General features: G+C 42.8%; 1 protein-coding gene across 2 annotated transcripts in view; it reads right to left on the reverse strand.

The window, feature by feature from the left end:
* LOC112577266 (calbindin-32-like) overlaps positions 1–26,644 on the reverse strand; it is a 71,316-nt gene that overhangs the window by 17,846 nt on the left and 26,826 nt on the right. For both annotated transcript variants that reach the window (XM_025260317.1, XM_025260318.1), the window contains exons 4-5: positions 2,602–2,691; positions 1,267–1,353 (exon numbers count right to left, since the gene is read on the reverse strand). In XM_025260317.1, coding sequence (XP_025116102.1) covers positions 1,267–1,353; positions 2,602–2,691 — 177 coding nt within the window. The remainder of the gene's footprint in view (positions 1–1,266; positions 1,354–2,601; positions 2,692–26,644) is intronic.

The raw sequence follows: 26,644 nt of genomic DNA on the forward strand, positions 1-26,644 counted from the left end.
CGATTAAAGGATGGATCGATGGCATGGACTGCCAGGACCGACATCTGAAGACTGCAGCGCCATATATCTGATGTCTGGAGCGTCAGACATCTGGAGGTTTGTTTGCGAGGCGTCAGACCCGATGGTAGGTTTTCAGAAACGATTCAGTTTAGAAGCAGCAGCTGTCTGCACAATATTTGATTGAGGGGGGAGCGGGGAGGTTACATCGCTCTTTCGAGTTCGATCTTCAAAAACGGGGCAAAACCTTCACAAAAATGTTGTAATATTATGTAGTGAAACACTCGGTGAGGTTTGAAGATTAAAAAGGTTTTCTGCTACAAAACAGAAACAAGTCAAGAACTCGAAATATCACAATTATTTACGAATACACCTACTTGTAGAAGTTCCTGCTCTCCCATTGGCTGAAGACTTGATGTAAACAAATCCAAGTACAATACTAACACCTGTGTTTTTACCTTTAAGGTCTGATAATGCAAAAAAGTGAGAGTGTAAGGATGATGTTTGCATTGGTTTGGTCAACAATACTGGTCATGTTTCACACAAGAACAAACAGACAACTTGAACTGACAGTCATACAAATGTCAACCATCCTAGTGTGGACATCAAGCGGTCAAGTCAGGTATCGTTTAAATGTTAACCGGGTATCTGATAACAAGGGGAAGTGATCTCATGTACCCTAGAACGTTTTGAATAAATATAAAAACACTCAACACGAAAGTATTATTGTTGAGATCCCTTTTCTAGGAAAAAGTAGCACAGGAGTTAATTTATTTAGGTGCAGTAGGGTTAAATGAACAAATAAAGTTTCAGCAAATCACCATCGTCATAAAATTGTTATCATCAGGACATGGGAATGAAGGCAGCTTTTCAACATCAACATAAATTATGATCTACGACGCTTCAGAATTTTTTTTAATATTGTCTCATTGGAATCTGACTGCTTCAAGGCAATGAAATCAGTTCATTCGTGGTACTAACATACTTTACACTTCACTAACAACATGATTTTGCTCTCACCTCAAATCTCAAGCGAGTTGGTGGAGACGGGGTGGGTTGGGAAGGAAGGAAGAAGGTTTTTGAGGACGCAGTGTGGTGAGCCGGAATAAATTATTATATTGAATGGGTTAATACTTCTCACTCTCTCCACTCCACTCCCTTTACCCGTTCGTTTGTCTGTGTTATCTCTTTCCACCCTTTAACCCCGTGGCAAATTTGTGAGCAAATATGCATAATCAGGTTCACATTTCAAACCGATCGACTAATTACCTTCATGAATTCCACGCTGGACTCCAGCGGATGATCCCTGCGGAACAACAGAAGGAAGTTTTCCTCCATCGGCAGAATCTGGGCCAGCTGACAAATAAAAAAGAACAGCTTCCATCAGGTTTTTTTTAATTTTAGGGGGAAAATTCACTCAATTATTTGTCCTTATCATACATGGATCACGTGACCAGTTGAAGAACCTTTTGGACAAAGAAACGGGGTTCTTTAATCGTGAAGTGGAAAAAAGCAGTTTTGATCACCAGGCCTCGTGTGGGGAGCTGAGTACCTGGTGGTGAGCACCATCAAGGGGTGGTACACTCAACATTTCTCTGTGACATCAGCAACTGTGGGTCTCTCTACCCGTCTGCACTTTCCCGCCAAAGCAACAACCGAAACAACCAAGAGCAGGCAAAGGCTGATGAATATTGCTGCTAACACCATGGTACCGGAAGTGAAGAATGATAAAAGAGAAACGTATGATGCACTGATGCGAAACATCAGCTCCAGACATCTTAAACCCTATTGGCCACCAGGTTAAACGATTTTTTTTATATTAATGTTTCATTTCAAAGGAATCCCAGTGTCAGAATGCATATAAACACTCGTCTGCTGCAGACGACACAGGATTTCTTTTCCCATGTGACTGATTTCTGCCTTCATTTGACCTTCCTTCTGCGACTAAGTTCACCTGGGGTAAGCACATCCAGTCCATCATCGCATCAGAAAGAGGCTGTGAAGGGGGAAGGGAGGGAGATTTAGGCTCGCAGACAGCACAGTTGTCTGAACCTTGCCTTGTCCAGGCGTTTGAAATGAAAAACTAGAATTTCATTTCAACAAAACTGAATAAAACTTGTTTCAGGAAACTTGATGCAATCTCTGCAAGCAGTTGTGGGTGGATTTCTTGATGAGGGTTAGACTCATTTTTTATGCTGGCGGTCAGAAGTGTTGTTGCCCACAGGCTTCATTTCATCTGCTGGACAGGTTTCACTAGACTTATGGCAATTATAATGTAAAAATTTTTGATGATTCAGATAAACTCTACACAAGAGAGTATTTTACAAAGTTTGAATGAAAATCCTCCTACCTCCTCTAGATATAGGTCTTCAGACACCACCATTCACAGAGACCAAACTAAGAGTATCCTCACAGACCTCATTAACATATTTCAGACCTTCCTGTTGGCTGATTAATTAAACAATGTAAGAGGCGCTTCACCGAATATTTAATGCGTCCATTAATATTAATTTTGATACTCTACAAATCCCAGGCATGCTTGGCACATCACATATGTAATGCAAGTACTTTCTAGATGGTTATCATCCCCTACCCTCACCTTACCTCTGAAATGTCGATGCGACCATCTTTATTCTCATCGAAGGCGCATAGGATCAACTGCTTGGCGTCTTGCAGTGCAGTCTGGGACACAACCTGCAACACACAGAAGCCACCTGGGTTAGTTCTGATGGAATATGTGACAATGTAACAAATTACAAATATTTTTATATTCAGTAGTAGGTGTCCGGTTTGGGAGGCATTTAGTGATAATTTACTCCCAGCAAGCATTCAAGGAAAACTACTCTCTAGACCAGGACATGTGACCATACGTTGACACATCAACCTCGGGTGGTCCTTTCACTGCCACCTCACCATTTCAACCAGCGGAAGCTTCTCAGGTTTGGAAGGATATCATATTCTATGTCGGAGCCCTGAAGTCTAGAAAGATGTTATGTTTTAACCCGCCACCAAAGTGTTCCATAGCCTTACTCACAACAAGGACAACAAATAAACGGAAAAGGAAATCGGTCTGCAACACGAAGCCAGGCGCAATCAGTTGTGAAGAGAATCGATCCTCCCCTTGCGACTAGTTTCCACTCTTTGTGTAGCAGGTAAACTATACATCAGGTGACACACCACAGATATTGTTGCATCCAGTTTGCTTGCTTATATCAAATGAAATGCAGGAAAGGCATTTCAGAGGAACATACATTTTTCGGCAATGACATTGAGGAAGATGACCAGCACTAAACCATTTTCAATAATTGTTTTTGTTTTTTGCGCAAGTCGCTTCTTTGCTAAATATTTACTCCGCAGAATTAGATTATTTCTCGCAATATCTTTTCTAACATTTCAGCAGGCGCTTCACTTTGCATGTCCATCTCAGGTCTCCGAGGACAGAAATTCTATCAGCCTTCCAATCATGTCCTTTGAAACAACCCCAGAAGAAGCTGAGGAAACAACAGCAATTTAAGGAAATGTAAAAAGTTTATTGATTTAGTTTGAAACTATTTGTCCTGCCTCTTTGAAAGCTGTTCTTTACTGCTGCCTCCTGACTCCAGACTGACGCACAGACGATAGGTGGAGCTCTGCCAAATGGAGAGCTGTCTGATTAGAGAAAACAGGAGACAAACCACACCATGGCATGCTGACAGGAGACAAACCACACCATGGCATGCTGACAGGAGACAAACCACACTAACTCGAGTCGACAGGAGACAGAGCAAGTTTCACAGGATAGAAGACAATGGACAAGAGTCAGACCAGACCGCGTCCACCATTTGTCCAAGTTTCTGTTGCTGACCTTCCACCCGCTTGTCCATTCCTGTGTTGCTATCGTTTGGAAGCTTCTCGCAGCTGTTGGTCTACATGCAAATCCTGGCATTTCTGGCGCTGAAAGCACTCATCTCTTTATGCTGACATGCTTTCAATGCCGCTGTCCTCCACGCCATTATATCTTGTTAGCTTTCTCCCTTCCAGAATGTTCCTGTTTCATTTTGCCCGGTAATGTCCCCCTGCGTCATTGCTGTCAGCTTTAGAACTCGTTTGCTGTCCCCCGTGTTAGCCGTTTTAAAAATAATATTAAAAAAGAACTTATGGAAATTTGGAGAAGAGGCTCCCCCAACATGTTTTTCCCTTCAAATTACAGATGGAAGTGGGTCAAGGAAGGAAGAGAAGCGGCTCGTAGTCGCCGCAGTGGGCGACGGTTAATACACTGAACTCAGCTTTTGATCTTGTCACATTTTTATTTTTTTGGATTAAATTACAAGGACTTAGGTTAAAATGCCTTTTGTAAGAGGAAATCGTTTTAAAAATAATTCTGATTTCCAAAATCCCTAGCTACTTAGATAAGAGGATGCATTTTTTTTTCGCAGTCTAAAGCTGTGTTAACAAGAAAACGGGTAAAACGTTCATAAATGTATTTATGTATTTTTCAAAATAAAAAGTGGCTTCTGTTCACACAAAAATTTATGACGACTGCACAGATGGTCGGGTGTTTCGCAGATTGCTTTTAGTGGTTGGTTGCAGTTCTGATGGAGCGACCGTCTGCTGCCATCGCCCCTTTCTTCTCCACCGCCCTCTCCAGCCTCTCCAAGCCAATCATAAACACCCAAGCGGTCACGTGAGGCTGACAATGGCGGAGCTGCATGAAGGTACGGTGGCTGTCTCCGGATGTGGCTCACTGTCACGCAAAAGGACGTGGAACAGGGCGAGTGTTTGATCAGATCGGTGTGGGGGAAGGGTACTTACCCTCCTCCGCTTTCCGCACCTCCTTACATCCACCCCCTCACCACTACCACCACCACCACCACCACCACCACCGACCTGTTCGCCAGCACCGAGCTGCGCTCTGCCAGGCGCACAATAGAATTTCTAACATGGCGTCCAAGTCCCGAAGCCATAACGAGGCAGTAACAGGGACAGAAGCCATAAACTGCCACCGCGCCGCTCAAAGGCTGGACCCCGCGCGTGAAGTCTACCGGAAGTGATCGATTTTTGCCCTTTAAATTCTCTTTAAGTGGGCTCCTGGCCCTTCTGGGGCTACCACACTTTCTCTCTCCTTCTTTTACTTAGGAGGGGGAGTGGGTTGGGGGGTAACGAGCAGCAGTCTTCCCACCTTCCTGCTGACTGTTTGTGGTTTTCACCTCTCACCTTCTGTGTATTATTTTAACCTCTCACCTCTGTGTATTACTTTTGATGTCACCTCAGCATTATTTTGACCTCTCACCTCGCACGATTCTACACTCGGTATGTACTAACGAGTATGTATGTATGTACACTCTGTGGTTAGAAAAAGTCCGTGAAGATGGCCGCCACGAGAATCCATAGTGTCGTGGTGTTTATAAATAAACAAGTGTTTTCGTCAGTCTGTCCAGCAACTTGACTCTCTGATCTTCTCCACACCACTCTCCTTTCCCGACCTTACCTTCACTCGCTCCCGCAGCGGTCACGTGCTCAAACAATCTCAATAAAAGATCAATGGGATGTTTTGATATGGATCCCGGGAGTGCCTGCCTGTACTTCCGAAAAGTATTCGTCCAATCGATGTAATCCTTTCTCTATTGCCGAGATCAGGTTCTGCAAGTGGCGGATTCTGGAAGCTTCTACACACCGTGTTGTGAAGGTCGAAATTGTTTTTCCGCCGGTTGGGATTAGTTGCAACCGGGGTAGCAGCATGAGAAAACAGAAAATCATGGCAGGTGACTGGGTTTCACAAGCGACAGGAAATCTGAATGACAAACAGTGAGCTATTTTTTTCTTTTCAAAATCTGGATTTCATATCCATGGACAACATCCAGTGGTGTGTGTTTCGAGCTGGTCTGCCGCACATTCAGGTATTTAGCATCATTAGATGTAATGATATACAGTGTTTGTGTTTTGATGTGTCGCCTTCACAACACGTGCGTGGTCTACCCTTGATCCTGTCGAGGGCTCACTTGTAGTCTTCATATCGAGAAACTTGGAATCCATGTAACCAACTTCTCCTGACTCTTATTTCATGGATTAACAGTTACACCTGTCCTTGCTTAGAGAATCGGTATGTAGTATTGCACACACACACACACATGTATGTTAGATATTAATATTTAGCAGGCTCTCTCAAAGCCTCGTTGACATTGTACACCTGGAATATGGCGAAACAGCTTTTGTTAGCAGGACGAGGGAGTGGTGATGGAAGGAATAAACAAACACCTTCATTTGTAGTTCTCGGTTGGTATTTTATTCTTGCGATGAAATAAATGATGAACACCAGGTGAGTTAATTGACCTTTTCACGCAGGTGTCACAGGGCGGGTGGCCCACCTGTCAACAGACAACACTGGCAGCAGGCTTTTGTCGGGTGCTTTGAATTAAAACAGGGTGGCGCGCTGCTGATGTGTACACGTCGACCTGAACTGATAACAACGATCATTAATTAAACATCACACCCTTCTGATTACAGATAGCGGGTACATTGTGAAGAGATGGACGTGTTGCGGGTACCCAGTACACAGGAAAGCATTCACGGCATTCTAGTGTGTGTCCCTTTGAAGTGTGTGTGTGGAGAGAGAGAGAGATTGAGAGAAGGAGAAAGAAGGAGTGTTTGTATGCGTGTGTGAGGTGTTTGACTTTGCCAGGTCAAGCGAAGAGCAATATTTATGAGTTACCCCCTTCTCCCCCTCTCCTCTTTCTCTCCTCGCACGTGCAAGTAAGTTCACCCGGGGTCGTCACGTGCGGAGTGCCAAACATTGTTTATGTTCAAGCCGGTCATTGTGAATACAGTGCACGCAAGCAGACGATATATATACAGGCATATATACATTCTAATGTAGCCTTTTCCTCAGAAAGGACAGAACCGTTAAGAGTGCTTTAGTCCATACTACATTTGCTTTTCCATGAGCACGTGACAAGGTTCCATCTCGAGGGCAAACCCCAGACACGGAACGTCTGTCCTTCAACACCAGAGGGCGCTACAGGACACTGTAGTCGTCACTCATCCGTCAAATATACATAATTTGTACGTCACTTGTGTATTTCATATCTACATGACTTACACGTCACATGTGTATATCACATTTACATATTTTGTGCGTCACTTGTGTATTTCGCACATAAATAATGCGTACGTCACTTGTTTACTTTGTGTATAGTTTGTACGTCATTTGTGTATTATATCTATAATTTGTACGTCACGTGTATTTTATAGACATACAATTTTATATATAATTTGTATGTCAAGGGCTCTCGCAGGGCTCGAGTGTCGAGGGCGACACCTACTTCGTCTTTAAGAATCAAGTATTCACCAGAAGCCGGCGGGTCTCGCATCCACTGCGGCTGCAGTTCGTCAGCTGCCCACGTCCTGACCCCACGTCAGGGTAATTGATAGAAAGGTCTGTGGCGGAGGAACCTCGAGGGATCCGTGGGTCAGACCGCCAGGCAATCAAAGAAAAGCAAGAGCTGGACTGCGTGTAACTCCGGTCGGAGACATCACACCTTCCCCCTGACTGCGCCCGGCAAGACACAAACAACCAGACCGTCCACATTCATCATTTCTCTCCTTCTCTCTTGCTTCTTGGCGGAAGATGCGTCTCACAGTTACCAAAGTTTTATTCTCTCTCGATATATATATATTGTGTGTTACATATGAATAAAGATGGAAGAAAGCAGGAGGTGAAAGGTTAGCGAGGTGTGGGAGGAGAATTGCTGCTTCTTGATGCCGCAGGTGTTGTTTACTGTTGCTGATGCCCTCTTTTTCTGATGTGGTTTCTTGCTCTTCCACGAGGCCTGCCATCTCCGCAATGGTGTGGTACTCTACTGGTTTCCAGATCCGTCAACTTGCCCTCCTCCTGTATAAACTTCTCTTTGGTTGCAGGTACTTTATTTGTTTCTGCTTTTTATTACAGAACCTCTACTTTGTTATAGATGTAGATAAAGAAGCTAATTAATTATCGCTTACAATATTTATCATGGTTCACTTATCATCATTAATGTTTGTTTGAGGCACTATACGATGGTGAGGGAGATAAAAATGTGGAGCCTGTCTATAAATTTTCTAATGAAAAATGTTTTCTTGTGCGCGGGTAGAGGCGACAGCTTGTGTGGACTGTGAACAACAAAATACAGTCTACATACATCACAGACCGCGTGCAGTTGATGAAGTGTATATTATCCATCCAGCCACTGCCTTTTGTTATCGATCAGGACTCAGGCATCGTTACCTACATCATCGATCACTCATCTTTATTCATGTACAGAAATTCATTACATTTTTTTACAAGTGTGTTGGGCGGTGCGGTCCACACCAGGTGGAAGAAGTGTCGATGTCTGCAACTGCTGTCGTCATTGTGCTCGGTGTTGCGTGGTGAGCCACGGCGATGTAAGACATTCCTGACCCACTTACCCACTGACCTACTTACCGGCAAGCTGATGGCGTCGGTCATGCGTACCTGAGTGCACGTGCCCGCTAGGTGCGGACAGCAGGTGAGAGACGTGGGTCTTGTCTAAACCACGATGGACGCACGTGTTGCTGAATGCACGACAAACATAATCTTCGATAATCTTCGACAAGAATTCCTGGCTACTGATGTTACTGATCTCGCATGTCATTCTTTATGAGATGCTTACTTTTGGCAACTGCAATGTGCCGGTGAGCTTGTGGTACTCTGACATCATGCAGTTTGCACCTGGTGTGATAAGATATATAAATACACGGAGATAGACACTCAGTACCTAGTCTGTACACCTGGACTATTGAGCGTCTGTCAGGTAGACCTGCTCCAGGTACAGCTTGTACAGATGAGCCACTCACCAACCAGCATGCACCTGTGAGTTCACTCAGGTTTGCAGTCGTTCAAGAAACAAATTCGCGGAATCTAGGTCTTTGTACAATGTTCTGACAGGTGAGCTCAGGTAACACATGTTAAAAATGTTATTTGATTTCGATGATTAAAAAAATCTGTCAGTTCTTTATCAAAATTTTTACTGCACCCAGATATCACCTGCTGACTTCTCTCTTGAAAATCGACTTACTACAGCTCCTGACAGAAGAAACATCAAAAGGCCATTGTTCTGAAAACCACCTTGAAATAGTTAGTACTAGTTTTTTTACATAAAAATTAACATAAAGTTTTTTTTTCTGCAAAGAGATTCGAACACAGCTGCAGGCTTCACTGAGATTTGAACACAAAAGCCTTACAAGTGAAAAATATTGAAAGTTTTTATTTGGCTCATCGAGCACAGAAACCAGAACAAGTGTTTGATCCCAGAATTAATCGAAAGTTTCATTCAATAGCTGTCACGTGTCTGATCTTTGATGAAAGACTCGCACTTCAACACTTCAGACGAGGACGAATCGAACCGCAGTAGAATTCAATGGAGTGTAAATCACATATACGCTGTAAATGTTTACGAACAATGTAATATTTTGCTGAAATTCTTGTACTTGTCTAAGTATTTGCCAACCACACACACACAGTGCCAACATTCGTTAGTGATTCATGTCAAATATTTGTCCGTCCGTAAAGTTTACTGTAGCGAACACAAAATCTTCCGTGCGAGTAATTTTGGGGACAGATGACTATCGGGTGTGACCGAGCAATCACAGAGGGGACTGTGGTGAAGCAAAGACTGATTTGCGATGGGAGTATGTCCACGTGTACACAGCCTGTCGAAAATCCACTTCGTCATCTAAGAAGAGGAGAAAATCATCTCATGAAAAATCCTGCCACACTCCAAGCACGATCACGTGATGCTGAGAAGTGGGACTTGCATCTCGTTGACCCGGTGTGACCTCTGTAATGTGCTCTCTATTGTATGCAGGCAATGAGTGAGATGATATATATATACTGTATATAGCAAGCTGTTTGCCTAATATGACATCAAGTATTTACACTCATTTAAAGACTAGCTTGGCATGTTGTAAGTTTACTGTTTCATTCATTCAGTAAATCTTATTTTTTCTTTCATTCTATCTTTGTTTGTTCATTTGTTTGTTCCTTTGTTTGTTCATTTGTTTATTTGTTTGTTTGTTAGTTCATTAGTTTGATCGTTTTTCTTGTTGTCTGTTTTTTTTTTGTTTTTTTTTTGCTTTTTTTTTTTTTGCTTTTTTTATTTTGTTTGTTTTTCTTTCTTTCTAAGGTGTAGTATTACATGTTTTCCGTATATGTTATCACGTTTGGGTTTCAAAGAACGGACAGAGGGAAAGGGAGGGAGTTATTTTCCCATTAGAAATGGGAAGGTTAGAAATGACAAAGAGCACGAGCGTTTGACACCGAGGACAACAACATGGCGGGAAGACGACTCTTGCCTCTGTTCCACTTCCCGCGCTACTAACGACGTTCTCCCGGAAGCGGAACTTGACGCTCAGCACCAGCTCGTTACGACGATCCACAGGAAGGGGTCGGGTGGGAGAGGGAGAGACAGAGTGAACAAGGACACCCACGGCTGACAACCCTCCTGCCTCCCCACACGAGCTCCCCACCCCTCAGGTCCCTCACAACGAGTGGCGTCCAAACAAGAAAGGACTTGACGAGATCGATGACGAGAGTCTCCCGCCGGCCACGTTAATCGGGTGTCGTGACCCGCCCACTTCCCCGGATGTTCTTGGGTGGATAGTAGATTCCCTTCTCATTCTGTACTTCTCGGTTAGGCGCCAAGCCAAAAGTATTTTTTAAAAGAAGAAGACAATCTGAATAACGCAAATCGTGTTCAGATTTTGATAATATCTTGTCTTCATCAGAAAGTGTAGAGTAGGACCAATCACGTGACAAAATGTGTTTGTTTTACCGGTGCAATCCCAGCAAAGTAGACAAACACTAGCACATGCTCAAATGAAAACGGATCGACTCGGTTATCTTGCTGATACTGTGTAAGGAGGGGAGAGGAGGGAAGGGAGAAATAAAAAGCGGGAGGGTATGTGAAGGTGCGTGTGTGCGCGCGTGCACGCATTAATGCCCTCAATAACTTCTCTCCATAAAAGTTAATCTGATCAGCTATAACATTAACGCGCAGAAGGACAAACATTGGCTGTTATCTCAATATCCGTTCCCGCTGAACTGATCCAAATAATAAAACAACCTGTCGAATCCGTAAACAAGAACGACCTTTTGCAGGAGGTCACATCCTGTTATCTGCACACCTCTGTGACCACAGTCCAGCGTAGTCAAGCACACCGACACGTCCGACAACAAGGTTGGTCACATCAACACACAGTCGCCAAGCGCCTTCCTCCTGCTGCCTCGAGTGGAGGTCAACAAACAACAACAAACCTTCAAGAGGTCTCAGTATTGCTGGCTATGTCCAACACCTGTCTAAATCTGCTAAACACCGTGAAAAAATATGTTTGTGCACCTAGAATGTCTGCCCATGACACTAAAGTGAACTAACTCACCCATCAACCAGAACCATAGCGACATTGTGGACCTGGAAGAGGTAAGAACGACGAGGAGTTGTGGATGCAGCAGATGACGAGGGTGTAAACCTCTGTAGGGAGGATGCCAGACACGTGGTACGCCTCCAAGTACATAAAGATGTGGTCGGAGTGGTCACCCGCTGATATTCGAGTCCACCTGTGCCAGGTTTCACTATCTTACCATTCTCTAAGTACATCCAGACACAAATTCGAAAGGCAGATAGATAGTATTTTAAAATAGGGTTGGAACCTGTTTCGTGTAATTTAATGTAATTTTTAAAGTTCAATAATGTTCAAATCATATTATACACAGCTACACAAGGTGTGTCGGACATCAGTCACATCCTTCTGACAACACAGAATAAACGCAACGAATCTCTTAAAAGGTCTCGTATATCTTACTGACATTTATATTTTAATATTTCTTTACTTTCACCTTGTGTGAGGAACTTGAACAAGTTTCCCTCCTCCCTACACAAGCCCCACGCAATCCCCTCCTCCCAATCTTTCTCACATTTCTTTCATCGCTATTTCTTTTTCTTTTGAGTTAGATATTTTTCTTTGAATTTTTCCCCTTTGATGATTCTTTGATGTGTTATTATTGTGTTCTTTGAAGCACTGTATGCTTCTTGCAGCTTCAGTGTAGTGGTTGTCCCTGGTGTGGGTTTCCACAACATCTGGTTGAATGTCTACAGAGCTCAGCCAGTCGTGCGAGCGCTGTTGTCACATTTCTACTAGAAATATGAAAAAATGGTTGCTAAAACATGTCAGAGTGAAGGAAGAAAACACTGCAGTCGTCGTTTTATAGATTTCCTCGCCAGCTCCTGACAGGAGGCCGCAGTCACGTGATTAATAGCCGCGCGTGCTTCACATCCTCTTGGCTTCTAGTAGCAGACAGGGTTACTGGAGGTGGTGTGCAGTTCTTTGAAAACCTCTCCACTGAATGTGTGATGAAAGAAATTTAAAGACTGTCATGGCATCAACAATAACAGTTAAGAACATGAATTAAGTTTTCTAAGATCCTTTGAACCCAACAACAGCAGTGTGAGACATGATATCACTGTCTAACCTTTGCTACATGATGAGACTATAACAACAACTACGACAACCGTAACAGACTCAGCCACTGAAGAACGAATAAATCTGTTTACACATGAATTTTTTTACTACTGTACATCAGAGCACCGATTAGGTGGCCTTCGAATGACAATGGTTGGTATGTTGTAATTTTTCTGGCAGCAGCCATTAAAGCTGACATTTGCGACGATGAATGTTGATTGTCTCCCCGCACTAAAAACTGAGACTTGTTGGCACAAAGCGACTCTCTACTCTCTACCCCAGGTTTTTACTTTTGAGATTAAGGCTTGGTCTTCAAACAAATGGTCCTCCATTGCCTGCCAGGCCATTGATCATTACTGATTTAAAAACATGATTGTTTATAGGAAGGGGAAAGGGGAAAGTCTGTCAAAGGCTGATGTATGGTCTCTGTGCTTCACATCTTCAAGTAGAAAAATGTCTGTGCAACCAGCAGGAAATGATGAAACTTTATTACTTTTCCTTCATCGAAACCTCTGCTTCTTGAAGCTCTGAATCAAAGATGGCCAGATGTATTAAACAGAAACTGTGTGTGTGTACGTGTGTGTATGTGTGTGTAGGGGAAGGATGGTGGGTTGGTATATTAACACCGATGTCTAACTTTGTCTTTCCAAACTTCACTGAAAAGGCAAAAGTCAATTCGTTTATTTGACATTTCAAAGAGTATCTTCAAGTGCAAATAAACAATCTGATATCTCAAACCAATCTTTTTCTGAATTGTTTTCCTATGCATTCCTCTTGTAGTCATGGACAAAGTTCTTCGTTATCTGATTGTCTTCATCACCTGACTTTTTCGTGACTGACATCAATATCATTTGTCATTATTTGTCTTCCAGAATTAGGACAGAACAAGAAAGGACAGAGTGTCTTCAAAACAGTTTCAGTCCTTCCTCCATCTACAAGTCGTCTAGAAGTCGAACCCACTCTTATACGATTTTAGGGCTACAATAAAAATAATACAAGTCCCTACATGCTGCCACTGAGGTTTACCATCGAGGTTTACTATTGACCGTTATGTTGTGTTTTCTAATAGTCGGCAACAGTTTTCTCCCGTTCGCTCATGCGTGGAGAAAGCTTGGCATGAAGGAGAGAAACACAAGCTGTTTGTCCACCAATCTCTCTATCACGAGGCGAGGTCTACATGTTCTCGGTACTTTCAGTTGGTTTTTATCGAAACCAATGACCATAACTGACGGGAAACTACCGTGGACACGCTCAGTGAAGCGTGGCGGGGTCGGGGTGGAATTGATTAGGGGTGGATGGAAGGGGAGAGTATCTAGTGTAAAAAGGGACAGCACTATGGTAATTTCAAACTGCGCATGGTCTGTTAGTTTGGTAACTGAACTGATTACTGAATTTACTTAATTACGGGTACATAATTGCAGTTTGTGTTACCATTGAGTGAAAAGACTGAGGCTGATAATTTATTTCACAGTAGAACTACTGTCAAAGCGATTCCTGTCACGGGTTTGTAGTCAGGTCTGGAAAGTGCTTTTGGGTTTGACTGCTCTGTACCGGAATGGCCATTGTTTGTGTTTGTGTGTGTGTGTGTGCTTGACTGAGCTCTGTTGTCAGTGTCCAAGGCCGGCACAACAAAGGCTGGTGGGGGACGGGTACATTGGGTGGGTAGGGGGAACGTTTGGCAGTCACTGATGCTTGAGGTTTACTCGTCCGGCCTCAATTCGTCTTTCATGCAAGTGCACCAGAGTGTGGCGGCCTCACGTGAGTGCAGTAAATGGCCGACAGCACGAACTTTTATTGTTGTTGTCATCAGACAGGATAGAACACGCACGCGCACACACATGTACGCAAATTTGCGTAAAATAAAAAACAAAGGGTTTGCTTTTATACTTCAGTAGTTTCTTGGTATGGATGTGTTCTGTCAAGAATGTCGCTGTACGAGTAACCTGTAGTTAATTATTTAGTGTCAGGGTGGAGAAAGAGAAACCACAACAACAACAACAACATAATTACACTGCTCCGGCCTCAACAAGGAAGGTGGAGATGAAGCTACCCCCGTTGTACATAGTGACCGGAAGTTGACGCTTTAAAATCCCGGCCACACACACACCTACACACTTACACCTACACACTTACACCTACACACCTACATTGGTCACGTGTGGACTGCTAAAACTACGCACAAGCTGAATCTCTCGGCTCTTTGTTATTTTTTTTAAATCTGGAATGAAACAAATTTGATAAGTGTTGAGTTCGAAACGGAGGCTGACTACAGCAAGTAGCCAGGAAGTGTCCTGGCCGCCATGTTTGTTGTTCCATGCACGTCCTCGCAATGTCTGGCGCGCGCTGCATCACGGGAGCTTTATGGACGATGGCGAGTTCCTGCGTTTACAGTTGGCGTTAGGAGGCTGGCCGCTGCCCGGCTGAGCTCGGAGGATCTGCGTAAATCAAGTGTTTACTGGGCGGCCAAGGAAGGAGGAGAAGCCAGACATTGACGGTCTGTCGGCAAGTCGCTGCGCGCGCACGTACACACGTTGTCTGTAATTCTCTGAGTGTGCATCTGCAACTCGTACTGGCTTCTGTGACGTCACAAACAGTCAGGATCTTGGCGAGATGTTCTCCTGGTGGTGGTGGTAGCACACGGTAAGAGACAATTAAATGAATATTATGGAAGACCCCACACATCGTAAACACCAATCCTGTCTGTTCTGGCGACCTTCAGCATTTACCTTCTTACAGCCTTCATGCACCCGCACACCTACCCGATACATCAACCTTTACACAGATCAACGCCCCTGAAGTCGTGTATAGGTATAGACCCCACCCCACCGACTCCCCAACATATCTCATTGACATCACTACCATGTGTTGATTTATTCAAATGATGAAGTTGGCAGTGGAAGGTGTCTGCCTTCCCCTGGTGTGAAAATTTAAAAATCTTCCAAAGCCTTTCGGTCAGGTGTGCCATACTGGGGTGGGTGGGTAGGGAAATAAGAAAACTATCCTGAAGATGCCACGTCAGTACAATTCACCGAGTCGTGCATGTCGAAAACACACACACACACGCACTCACACACACACACACACGAACTCACACGCACAACAAAATCGACAACACCCTGCATGTGCAACATCTTGCACGTGCGAGTTTAAATACACGTGTGAGCTCAGATGTTGTGGCAGCTGGCATGATGTAAAGACTGACACATGTGACAGAGGGTCTGTCATGGAGGTGGTAAGAGTGTGAGGGGCAAATGAAGAAGAAATTAAAGAGAGATACACGGACTGGGGAGAGAAAAAGAGAGAAATAATGAAAAGGAGAAGAGTACATGCGATTTATCCCCAAGCCTCATTTCTCTCTGATGATGACAGCAGTAAACAAAGGGACGATGGAGGCCTGGACTGTAGGTGATAATATCCTCCTGGTCAACAGCCTCGTGAGCCGCAGCTGGAACCTGGCTTGTCCACTGATGTCTGATGTGCCTGCTAGCACACTGTGCACCCTCCCGTGTTTTCCTCCCCCCTCCTCCATGCTCCACCTGACTAGCAGGACGCCTAAAGAGATTTTTCAAAGAGAGGCTGGACCACAGTCACGAGGGTGATGGGAACCAATCGATGAACATTTCTTCCTGCCAGTCGCCAAAGAAAAGGACAAAAGAAGAAGCTGAAAACAAGCAGTGGCATTGCAGGGAGGAAAGCAACAGTCAGTGTGTTCGTCTGTCTGGTCTATGATATCCTGTGCTGCATGGAGGAAACAGATGATGACGATACAAAGAAGGTCTGTACAGACGAGAGCTGTCCCTAGGGGTGGACATGAAACCGAGCCCTGATTAAATTTGGATCCAGTTCTGAGCATTTACCGGAAAATATTGCTTGTGGCCATGTCAGGGTTAGTCGTTGGTGTTGGCGGAAATTTATGCACAATATTCTGTGGACAAAATATGTTGATTGATGTTGTTTTCCTGAATTCACAGGCACCACCAAAATGGTAAACACGGTGCTGACAAAAGAAAAGTAATGCAGGCTGACAGGGTATAAATCAACAAAAAATATCCATAGCAGAGGAAGTAAATATCTTTGAGCATGTAAGAAGTCTCAGTTATAAACCAATTAATTTTTTATTTTATTAAACTTGTTACAATAGATAATCTAAGAAGGAAAGTCTTCATTAATTTATCTTCTTTAAGTCTGATGAATTATAAACTAAGAAAAAGCTTACTAAACTTTGACTCAGAATTGTGTAGTTACCTCTTATGGCAAAGATTGAACCCTTTTCACATAAACAAAACGAAAGGTTAGATGTTGAAAGCGAAAACAAATTTTTTAAAAAACACTAAAATATATTTCCTGCACCACACCTGAAACTAAAAACCAAGGAAAAAAAACTGGCCTCGTTTAGAAAATCAGTTTATTTCGAAATTTTTGATGGGATTGTGCGGTCATGATAAAATTACATTTTTATTTTGTTGCGGAATTGTGACGATCGAATTTCATATTTTCCGCTTTGACAGTTTCATTTCCAGAACTTATATGTTTTGAGATGTGAATCGGTTGTCGGCACGAAATTAGCAATTTTAATTTTTGCAATCAATAATAACCAATTCTAGTTATTGCCGACCTTATCACTTGTTTTAACCGGGGAGCCGTTATGTTTAAGTGCATCCAGTGGAGGAGTGTTGTTGAGTTGGTTTCCAAGCCTGGAATCAATGGCTAACGGATGTAGCGCCTCCTGGACCTCAGCACCAGAGAGATACCAATGTTGATATCGAAATATGAACACAGAATAAAGTGTTTCCAAATCCGACAACAGCAATGTCAAGATTAAAAACAAAAAAAAAAATCTCTCCCCCTAAAAAAAAAAAAAGATAAAGTTTCCACATTCAACGACTTGAATGGCGGTGAGAACATGAACGTGGTGATGAAGTTTCCTCGTCCGACATCTTTGTTAAGAGCAGGGTGAGAGGTGGCAGATGACTTGTGTTCATTGTAAAAAGGTCACGTGACCAAGCACTAATACATTGACGACATGAGGGATGAATCTGGTTTCCAGACTTTTGGTTCTAGAACCTTCGCTGGCATCTCATGAGTATGTTCCTTTGTCTCTGTTTTGTCGATTGATGTGAAATGGAGGTAAAGATCGAATGGAGGAGTAAAGTATTACCTAACTTTTAAAAAATGTTTATTTAGAATTCTGAACTTTTTTAAGCAGTAAAAAACAATGTAAAAAACCATTAAATTAAAATACATGTGTTAAAAATCTTGATTAAACCTACAAGACCCCAAAACCAATAATATCTCTCCATTGACACCTGAGTGACTTCTTTAGCCAGGCCTCGGTAATTGGAAGATAAATGACAGCAAAGTAATTTCTGAGATATTATGAACTGCCTGCTAAACGAGTTCAAAGGCTTTGCTGTTTCTAGTTCACATGTACAATATTGAACATCTGAACTGTTCTCTGTGTTCACCTGCACCTAGTTGCCTCCAGCGCCACCTCCAGCTCTGTAGTTCCAGTCTCTCGACCTCAACACTAGTTGTTACTCTAGACTTCTTACTCCATACTTACATCGACAGACTTAACAAGAACCCAATTCTAGACACACAGACCTCCCCACCAAAATCCATTACTCGATTAACGAGCTCCCCAACCACCACAATGCAAATCAAATTAGAATCCAACACTTCACAGGCAATGCGTGACATTCCCTCCCAACCTCCATTTTTTTTTCTTTTTTCTTTTTTTTTTTTAGTATCGTGAGCGAGCTCCGTCTCCATGGATTTCCGGCTGCCGTGCCTGTAGGGAGAAGTGAGCATCTAGTTCAGGAGCTGCAGCAGCTCGCAGACAATGAAGATTTATTTTACTTTCTCTTTCGTTTAATGCTCCTCGCCGCGCCGCGCCGCGCCGCGTGCCGCAGGACCAGACCGCGCGACTACCGGGTTCTTTCCCCTCCATGGGGAGGTTTCGTGACCGCGAAAGGTCAACGAGGTTCAAGTGAAGACCGCTGTTACAAATTTTGAAGACGGTTCCGGTTGTTAGCCTTTCAAGTTCATTCTTGATCAGCGAATTTTTAATTTGTTGATGAGTGATGGCAGACTAAGAGGGTGGCGAGGGTTTTAATTTATGTTTTGTTGATGATTTTGTGTTGATGTAGCATGAAGTTCTCAATATATACCTACAGGGGTGTTCTGTCTGATTTTTGTTTATATTTCAGATACACTATATTTAGGATCGTAATGACTTTGTGAACATTTCTATCCTTATGGCCGTTACATCTTTATTTTGTTTTTGTTTACTTTTACTAAACGCTTCACCAATACTTCGGTACTTATGTTCTTTTCTAAATACTTCAATAAAGGTTACGACTGTTGAAGATTTAAGCCTAATATTTCGATGTACCCAGACAACACCCGTATGTCTGAAGCGGACGTGCACGTCATCAAAACTATTTTTAGTAACACGTATGGCTGCCGCCAGCTAATCGGTTTGTGAAGCGAGTAAAGCGGTTTATACAGGAAAAAAATAATATTGCCGACAATCTTAGAGTGTTTATATATTTTTGTTGTTTGTTTGGCTTTGTTTCCCACGTGCACGTGCCAAGTCCGCTCATGCCGTGTTTGTTCTCCTCCAGTCGTTAACGACCAATTACTTGGCGCTCAGTCGTCTTCAAGAACGAGTTCAAACAACTCACCACACGATCTTGAATCGGATCTTGTCAGGTTCTTTGTTTGGTTATTATCTTTGTCAGTGTCTTCCTCATTATGTTTGGCAATGTCAGCGCTATTAGATGTAGACTATTTTCTGACAGGCTTTGACAGCAAAATATTTGCTAGACAGAATGGCCGTTAAGTCTTACACCGGTTTTAGTTTTCAAATAGGAATCAGTGTAAGATAATAACCATTTCGCTATTTACATAAAGGAGTTTGAAGTCAGATTGTGAGGATTTTGTAACTGTAACGACTTTCATGATTACTGTACCAGAACACAGTATTTCAGTTAATGTATCAGAGGTTACTCTTCTTGATTCACCTCTTTAGGTAATGCACTTGAAGATGTTCGTGATTCAGTTTCAGGTACATTTATGGTACAAACTATTTTTAATTTTCTGGAAATGTTTTATCTAGCCTGTAGTTAGAATCCTGTAGCTGGCATGATGTTGTGGCAACACCTCGTTAAATGCTCAGTCGGCTTTCTCCACATTTGTGCTTGACTCGGGTTGTCCTTTAATAACTGTGATGCATTCGCTCCTCGCCGCGCGGCAACTCAAGCGCAAGTCTGTGTCGGTGCGAGCTTTTGTGTTGGGTGATGGACGACTGATAAACACGAACACGATGCAATCGCCTCTCCAACATGGGCATGATGGGACAGAGCGATTGCAACACCTCTCGCCATCAACATGGCAGTTGCCTTCTCCCACCTCAGTCTTAGAATGGAGGGACGACGACAAAGTCTGATGACGAAAAGATAGATGACTGATGCTCTAACACTTCATCTACGATGTTGTCCGTTATATGTTGCGTATGACATTCCCTTCTTGTGTGAAAGATGTTTCGAGGTTTGTAAATCGCTCCTGCGATCAAAGAGCACCGCGACCAGTGTACTACGTCACGATAGTACACCAATCCAACACTGCCAGCAACCAACACCAAACACAAAAGAGAAACGAGCAACATTTCGAATTATTCGGATGCTGAAATTCTGCATTCATAGCAGTTTTTTCAAAACCGGCAGAAACTGCACAAATCAAACCGTACATGTTCGAATCCAAGTGTTCCCTCGGCAAGGGAAGTCACTTTTGGATAAACGACAGATAAAGAAGTGTTTCAAAATATGTCGCAGCCAAGATATATCAAACAATCTAAATTAAATTGACATAAAAAGTTCGTAATTTTTCACCTATAGAGAGGACAGTGTAAAATTCAAACTGACATCCCAGAAGCCCTATCGGCGAGTTTAAATGCAGCAACGAAATGAAAAAGACGTTAATTGTTTGGGACGAGTTTTATTCAACCTCAGTCCCCTTGCTCGTTAAGGGAGGGTCCTCATTTCTTTCTCATTTATTGGTGCCAGGCCGTTGGCAGCATGTTTTGCAGTTTCCAGAGGATGGAAACTTTCCCCTGGATGCTCGTCACTGCTGATGTATCGTTAGACCTCGTTAAAAACTGCTTAAAGTTTGTGTCTCGTGTGACACTCGGTCTTTGTCATGCTACCATCTCCATTCTTCCTGCTTAGGTTCACAGTTTCCAGGTCTTTATACTGTAGTCTCACTTTTAGGCAAGTAAGATTTAATTATCTTTATTCCATGTTTAATGTGTTTTATGGCTTTGGTATTTATCATGACCTTTTATGAAATAAAGTTCACTTGTAGGTGGTTATTTTTCTCCGCCATTGGCCATTAGCAAGTTCTCAGAGTAAATGCTTTTCTTTTTTTATTTTTTATTATTTATTTTTTATAGAGTACATGAATGACAAAGCATCGCCAATTCATCAAACCATGGGCGTGCGCAGAGAAGTTTACCGACCGTGAACAACTAAGGGAGCTAAAAGCCTTCTGCCGTAATTCGATGCGAGACCTTGCGACATTCAAAGCGTTGCGACATCTCGTGTTCTCGGGTTTTATTTCTAGTAACACCTTTGTCACAAACACTAAAGGTCAATTCTTAAAAAGGAGGTGGAAGGAGCCTCTTTGGAACCTCTTCATACCATTAACCCCTTCAGAACATTCAACACCCATCTCCATCTTTCTCGGGAAGGCAAGGATGTGAAGACATTTCCAGGTCCTGCAGGGTGAGCTAAATGCCAGTCGGCATTGGGAGGGTTGGGGTGTTTAAACGGTATCAGACAGTCCGGGAAGACAGGTATTGCGAGGAAACTAGGGAAATAACACAGACAGAAGGTAGGACAGGAACAGGTCAGAAAAGACATCAAGGATAGAGTATCTTCAGTAACGAGAAGTTGAGCTTTTGCACGATGATCTTTGACATCTGTGGGTGAAGATAATAAACCAAGGTATCGGTACAGGAAGGTTAATAAAGTGTCAGTAAATAAGGGGTTAATAATGTGTGGTCTGCGTTAGGAATCATCGGATCTGTTCGATGAAAGAGGAAAGTTAACTATTTCCTTTCCATCTTCGTCTTAATTGGAAAGTAGAATCAGACACAGGTGTGTCCGATGACGAGTGTCTTCTGTAACCCAAGCGGAAATGTCAACAGGTATTTCACCTGAGGGTTTATTAGCATCAGAAAAACTCACAGCTGTGGTCGATTATTAATTGGAGTAGGTTCGGATAAACGACATGCACTGACAGGAGGTAGTGGTTTTTTTTTTTTCTCATCCTGCTGGCAAGATAGTACAGGCAGGGTTAACACAGACCACAATTAACGTCAAAGGTCAAAGGTGATGCTGTAACATGTCACAGCTGTTCTCAAACACCACGAGAAACAACAGAACAATGTCGATCGTGAGCCTTAGTGGCCACCCGGGACACGAACTGAAAATTTTAAAAATGTATGTCTGTGATGGAAGTGTCAGGTGTTTGTCTCCAGGGAACAGACTCCTCAGACACTGAAAAATTTAAAAACGACTTCATTCCTTTCTTCCCCTTTCTTTATTTTTTTTTCTTCAGAAAGTAGGGGACTGTTTAAATTTTACGGTATTATTTACTTGGCATCAAATAGCAAGTTTTTTTATGACTCATCTGAAAAGTTATAAACAAAATTTAAGAGACCTTAAATTGACAAAGTTAAGGGAAAGAGAGATGAAAAAGGGAAACAAAAACATCCAAGGATCGATGTTGTTGGCCTGTAGACTCTAAACTCCTCGCTCAACGTTTTTCTACCGCCCAGCGGTTCTCTCACATTATTTAGAGCATGTGTTGAGGGGTTGGGGGACACAGAGTTAATATTTCATGCTCAAGTTTCTTCCTGAGGGAAAAAAGTTAAACGAATGAGACACAAAGAGCAAAGTTGTCAGGCACTTAGTAACACCGGGTCGTCTGCTAGTCAGAACTTTGAACAAATAGACATTTTTTTCAGTATTTTTCATCAGTGACCGATCACTGGGCTGGCTAGAGGCAGTCAGCTAATTTGCGAATATTTTATAAACATTTTAGCTGATGGTGTTAGCATCCATTTAGCATGTGTGCACACTGGGACCCTGTCCTCTTGTTATTTTCTAGACTTAAATAAATGTTTGTACTAAAGATTTGTATAGCTTCTGATATATATATATATCATTAAATACAAAAGCGACTGAATAGACGGCTATTTAGGTATTTTAAGAGGACCTGCTGAAAACAAATGAAATAGAATTCAAGACAAAAATGTCCAAAATGTCAACCCCGATAACAGATGACGATCTCGCTCACATCCTGTCCTGGCAGATCCTCTAAACACGCCCACCACTAGTCCTCCCATCCATATTTTCCCGTGGGAGACAGCAGCCATCTGCAGGGGAAGGAGCCAAGAGCTGCTGGCCTCGTCCTCAACTTGTCTTATCTGACATTCAGTTCAGTGGCAGCTGCTAATCCTTTACATAAACTCTTCTCAAAAAGCCCCGTGGATCTTCGAAAATATCATCGATTGTGTGCTCTGGATTATTCAACAAGCGACACCGAGGTCCTTGTAGAGCACCTCAGCTGACAAAGGAATGGGAGAGTGCTGCAGACAGGACAGACAAAGACTGGAAGACTAGAGAAAAGAAGGGAGGTATGATGATAAGAACAGACAAGGGGACCAGAAGGTTAAAGACAAGATGTGGACAGATGGAGGGGAGGACAGGGTTAGCAGATGGATCTTGAATTTGCATGAAGAACAGTCTTTGTAAAAATTGTTGGGAGTACAAAATGTATAAACAAGTGAAAACAGCGTTGGTCCCAAAGTTAAAAAGATGTTTATGATGAGATATGTCGGCGGTGGCCTTAATAAACGACGACGACGAGACGAACAATTATGATGATGATAATTAGTATTATTATAATGCAAATATGGGTAAATACTGTTTAGAAAAAATAATTTGGCGGAATATGATTCAATAAAGTAAAACAGTATAATATTTATTATAACTGAAGATAACGGTAACCAAGGTAGACGACTCTTAGGTCTGTCTGGACCAATAGGTCCTGTTCAAGAAGCCATGGTAAGTCATTGTCCCGGGTAAATGAAGGGTCTTGTCCCCATGAAGATGTGTCCAGATTGCGAATGTTACTTTACCACTGAGACTGTAGTCATAAAGCAAAGACTCCCTGGGGTACAGCAACATAAAGCAATATTTACAGGGTCTAGACATCCATGTTGTAATTACTGAGACCCCATGGTCTGGACAACAATTTACCCTGGCTTCATGAATAGTACCCTAAAACTGTACAACCGATAGCTATCTCGTGTTTGCCTCACAAACCTCGGTGCATAATGTGTTCCCCAGTCTGGCAACAGCTTGGAAGGCTTTTTGTTTTTACCTTCCCACCTTTGTTTGTGTTTACCCAAGCTAGTGGTGAGCAAACAACTGCACTTAAAATCATGGAGCACATAATCAGGTGGAATGCAATAAAATTTGCTTTATGTATAGGTGGGATCGGTATCTCTCTAAAATAAATCACCTGATAAGATTAATCCTGCACTGTGACTTGGCTTTACTTGAAATTACACTAAGCAAGATATTTTAGCAAGTAATTACAAAGTATCATCAAAATATATGAATTCCGGAAAACAACAACCGTAAGAGGAAAAATACAACGATGAATAAAAGAAGAAAGAGAGAGAAAAGCAAATTTGTTTCTTTTTAAAGAGGCTTTTTAAATGAAGTAGAACGGGAAGACGTGAGTAAGGGGAAAATTAGAAATGATTAAAATCTAATGACTGAAGGAGAGAAAAAAAGGAAAAAAAAAAGCAGGCAAAAAAAGTGAATGAGATGTCTGGAATGGTGGGAAGAGGAATTAAGAACACGAACTCATGATTTGTACTGGATGTGAGTTGAGAGGAGGAAGAGGATAGGGCTCTTCTAATTAAAAACCTGTTGAAGTTCCCCGCCACACAATAGGGGTATGTTCGTCTTCCCAGGGTGCAATGCTGTACCCGACCCTGAGACACAAACACACCCTTGCTTCTGAACAAAAAATTTGAAAAGGAAGATGCAAGTCCTCGACATACGAGCTCTTCAAGCTCTATTCTTGGTGCCAGTCGTTACTGCATGATGCCAACGGGACAAACCAATGTCCCACCGTGCATCTGACGACAGACTGTGAGACCTCATTCAATCACGTGACCTTAATGATGGCCTGTTGTGCTCGGACTGTATTACTGTAATACCTTCCCCAACATTCCCTCACCGCAAAGAACGCAAATGACATGTTTGGCGAGCTGCGATGGAGGTTTGGTTTCTGATGTCCTGGGGGATCGAATAACTAATGTCTAGTAAACATTATTATTAATATTTTTATTATTATTATTTTTGCACATCCGGTTTTGATGATACACATCTCGTTGAGACGGTGTATAAGAGTTGTGATACGGCCAAAGCTAATCACATGCACCCGTCACGTGACGGACTATTTTTCTCCTTCCCTGTGTATCGGGTATCAGTAGGGAGGGAGTGTGGAAGCTACTTAACAAGATGTTGAGTAGTGGACTGGTGCGACTAGTGCGAGTCAAGTCAGCGTGTGAGCGACTCCATCTGCTAATGGAGGAGGCGGGGTAGGTGGGGTGGGTGGGAGATGGTGTCGGTAGAGTCGGCTGCGCGCGCACCAGGCTCATGGCGCCTTCACGAGCCTGTCCACTACACCCACATTGAATCGATGTCCGCAGGAACTATTTTGGCAATCAGACTCGTAACTGTGGTCATGGTATGTGGGTAAAAGTGGGGTGGGGAGATGGAGGTAGGTCTGTGCGTTGAGAATGATACGTCAGAACATTGTTCATCGGGGTGGTTTAAAGAAGGGAATCTTTCTTTCTTCCTTCCTCCCTTTTTCTTACTCTCCCTCAGTTTCACAGTTTCTCACTACTCTCTCTCTCTCCCTCTCCCTCTCCCCCTCTCTCTCTGTTGGCGCTTGCTATATAATCTCATGATTTCTCTCCCTTTTTTCTAATTTGTTCATTTCAAAAGTACTTACCAAGATGACATTGCTTTATTGTACTTACCCAGATTGTAGTTGGTTATGGCCGCATACTAAAAAGAGAAAGCTGAAGTGGAAGCACTCGGTAACTAACATAATTTAATGCAGGATGCAGTCCTGCTATTATGACATCCGATACGAGGAATTAAAACGAAAGAGCCAATAACAATCTGGAAATGGAGTGCTCTCCAAGTGGACGACTTTATTGGTAAAATATCGAGATTTGTAATTGGATTGGGAGGAGAGAGGGAGAGAGCCTGTCATTTCTTCCCCGTTTCTAAAAGATTTTCTCTTAGGAGGCAAAACTACTTTGGAGCTCTTAATATTTTCTCCGAGATAATGAACTTGCTCGAGTCGTAAGAGAGAGAAATCGTGCGCGCGCGTGTGTGTATGTGCGTGTGCGTGTGTTTGTGTGTGTGTGTGCTTGATACACAGATTTGTAAGACTTCGAATGTTCCATAAAACATTCCTGCTGAGGACACACTAATTCAGACACAAGAAATGAAGTGGGGTGGAGAGAGAAAGACCCATTGTTTACCCCTTCTATAGCCTGGCAGGCACTAATGCAGATTCTGTCTTTCTTTTTTCCTGTGTGCGCGTGCACTCTCACATGAACACTGACATAGATGCATGGTAAAATACTTGGATGACAACATTTAGTTTCCTAAGATAACTTTTTTGTTCGTGAAGAAAATAAAACCGAAGAGCTGCCAATCACGACAATCAGTGAACCGAGACATCCACAACTACCAAAAGCTTTGCGAAGATTGGTCTTCGTTGACTCCTCATCCATCTTTTCTGGTCATCACAGCTTGGGCTTAGGTCTTCACAGTCCGTTTCATCGGCTGTGACATCACCTGACAACTGTGCTGATAATCAATCTGTTCGTTAGATAATACGGTCTTCAACATCAAGAAGGAGTCCACAATGTTTTCACTTTGCAAGTCTGATTGTTTCTAACTTCACAGCTGCTCGGACCGCGCAAGATGACAGCCGCACCTCGGCTGCAGAGAGTAAACAGGATGTCACTGGGGTCTGCGCATGCGTAAATGCC

This window comes from Pomacea canaliculata, linkage group LG12 (genome assembly GCF_003073045.1).
Source record: "Pomacea canaliculata isolate SZHN2017 linkage group LG12, ASM307304v1, whole genome shotgun sequence".
NCBI lineage: Eukaryota > Metazoa > Mollusca > Gastropoda > Architaenioglossa > Ampullariidae > Pomacea > Pomacea canaliculata.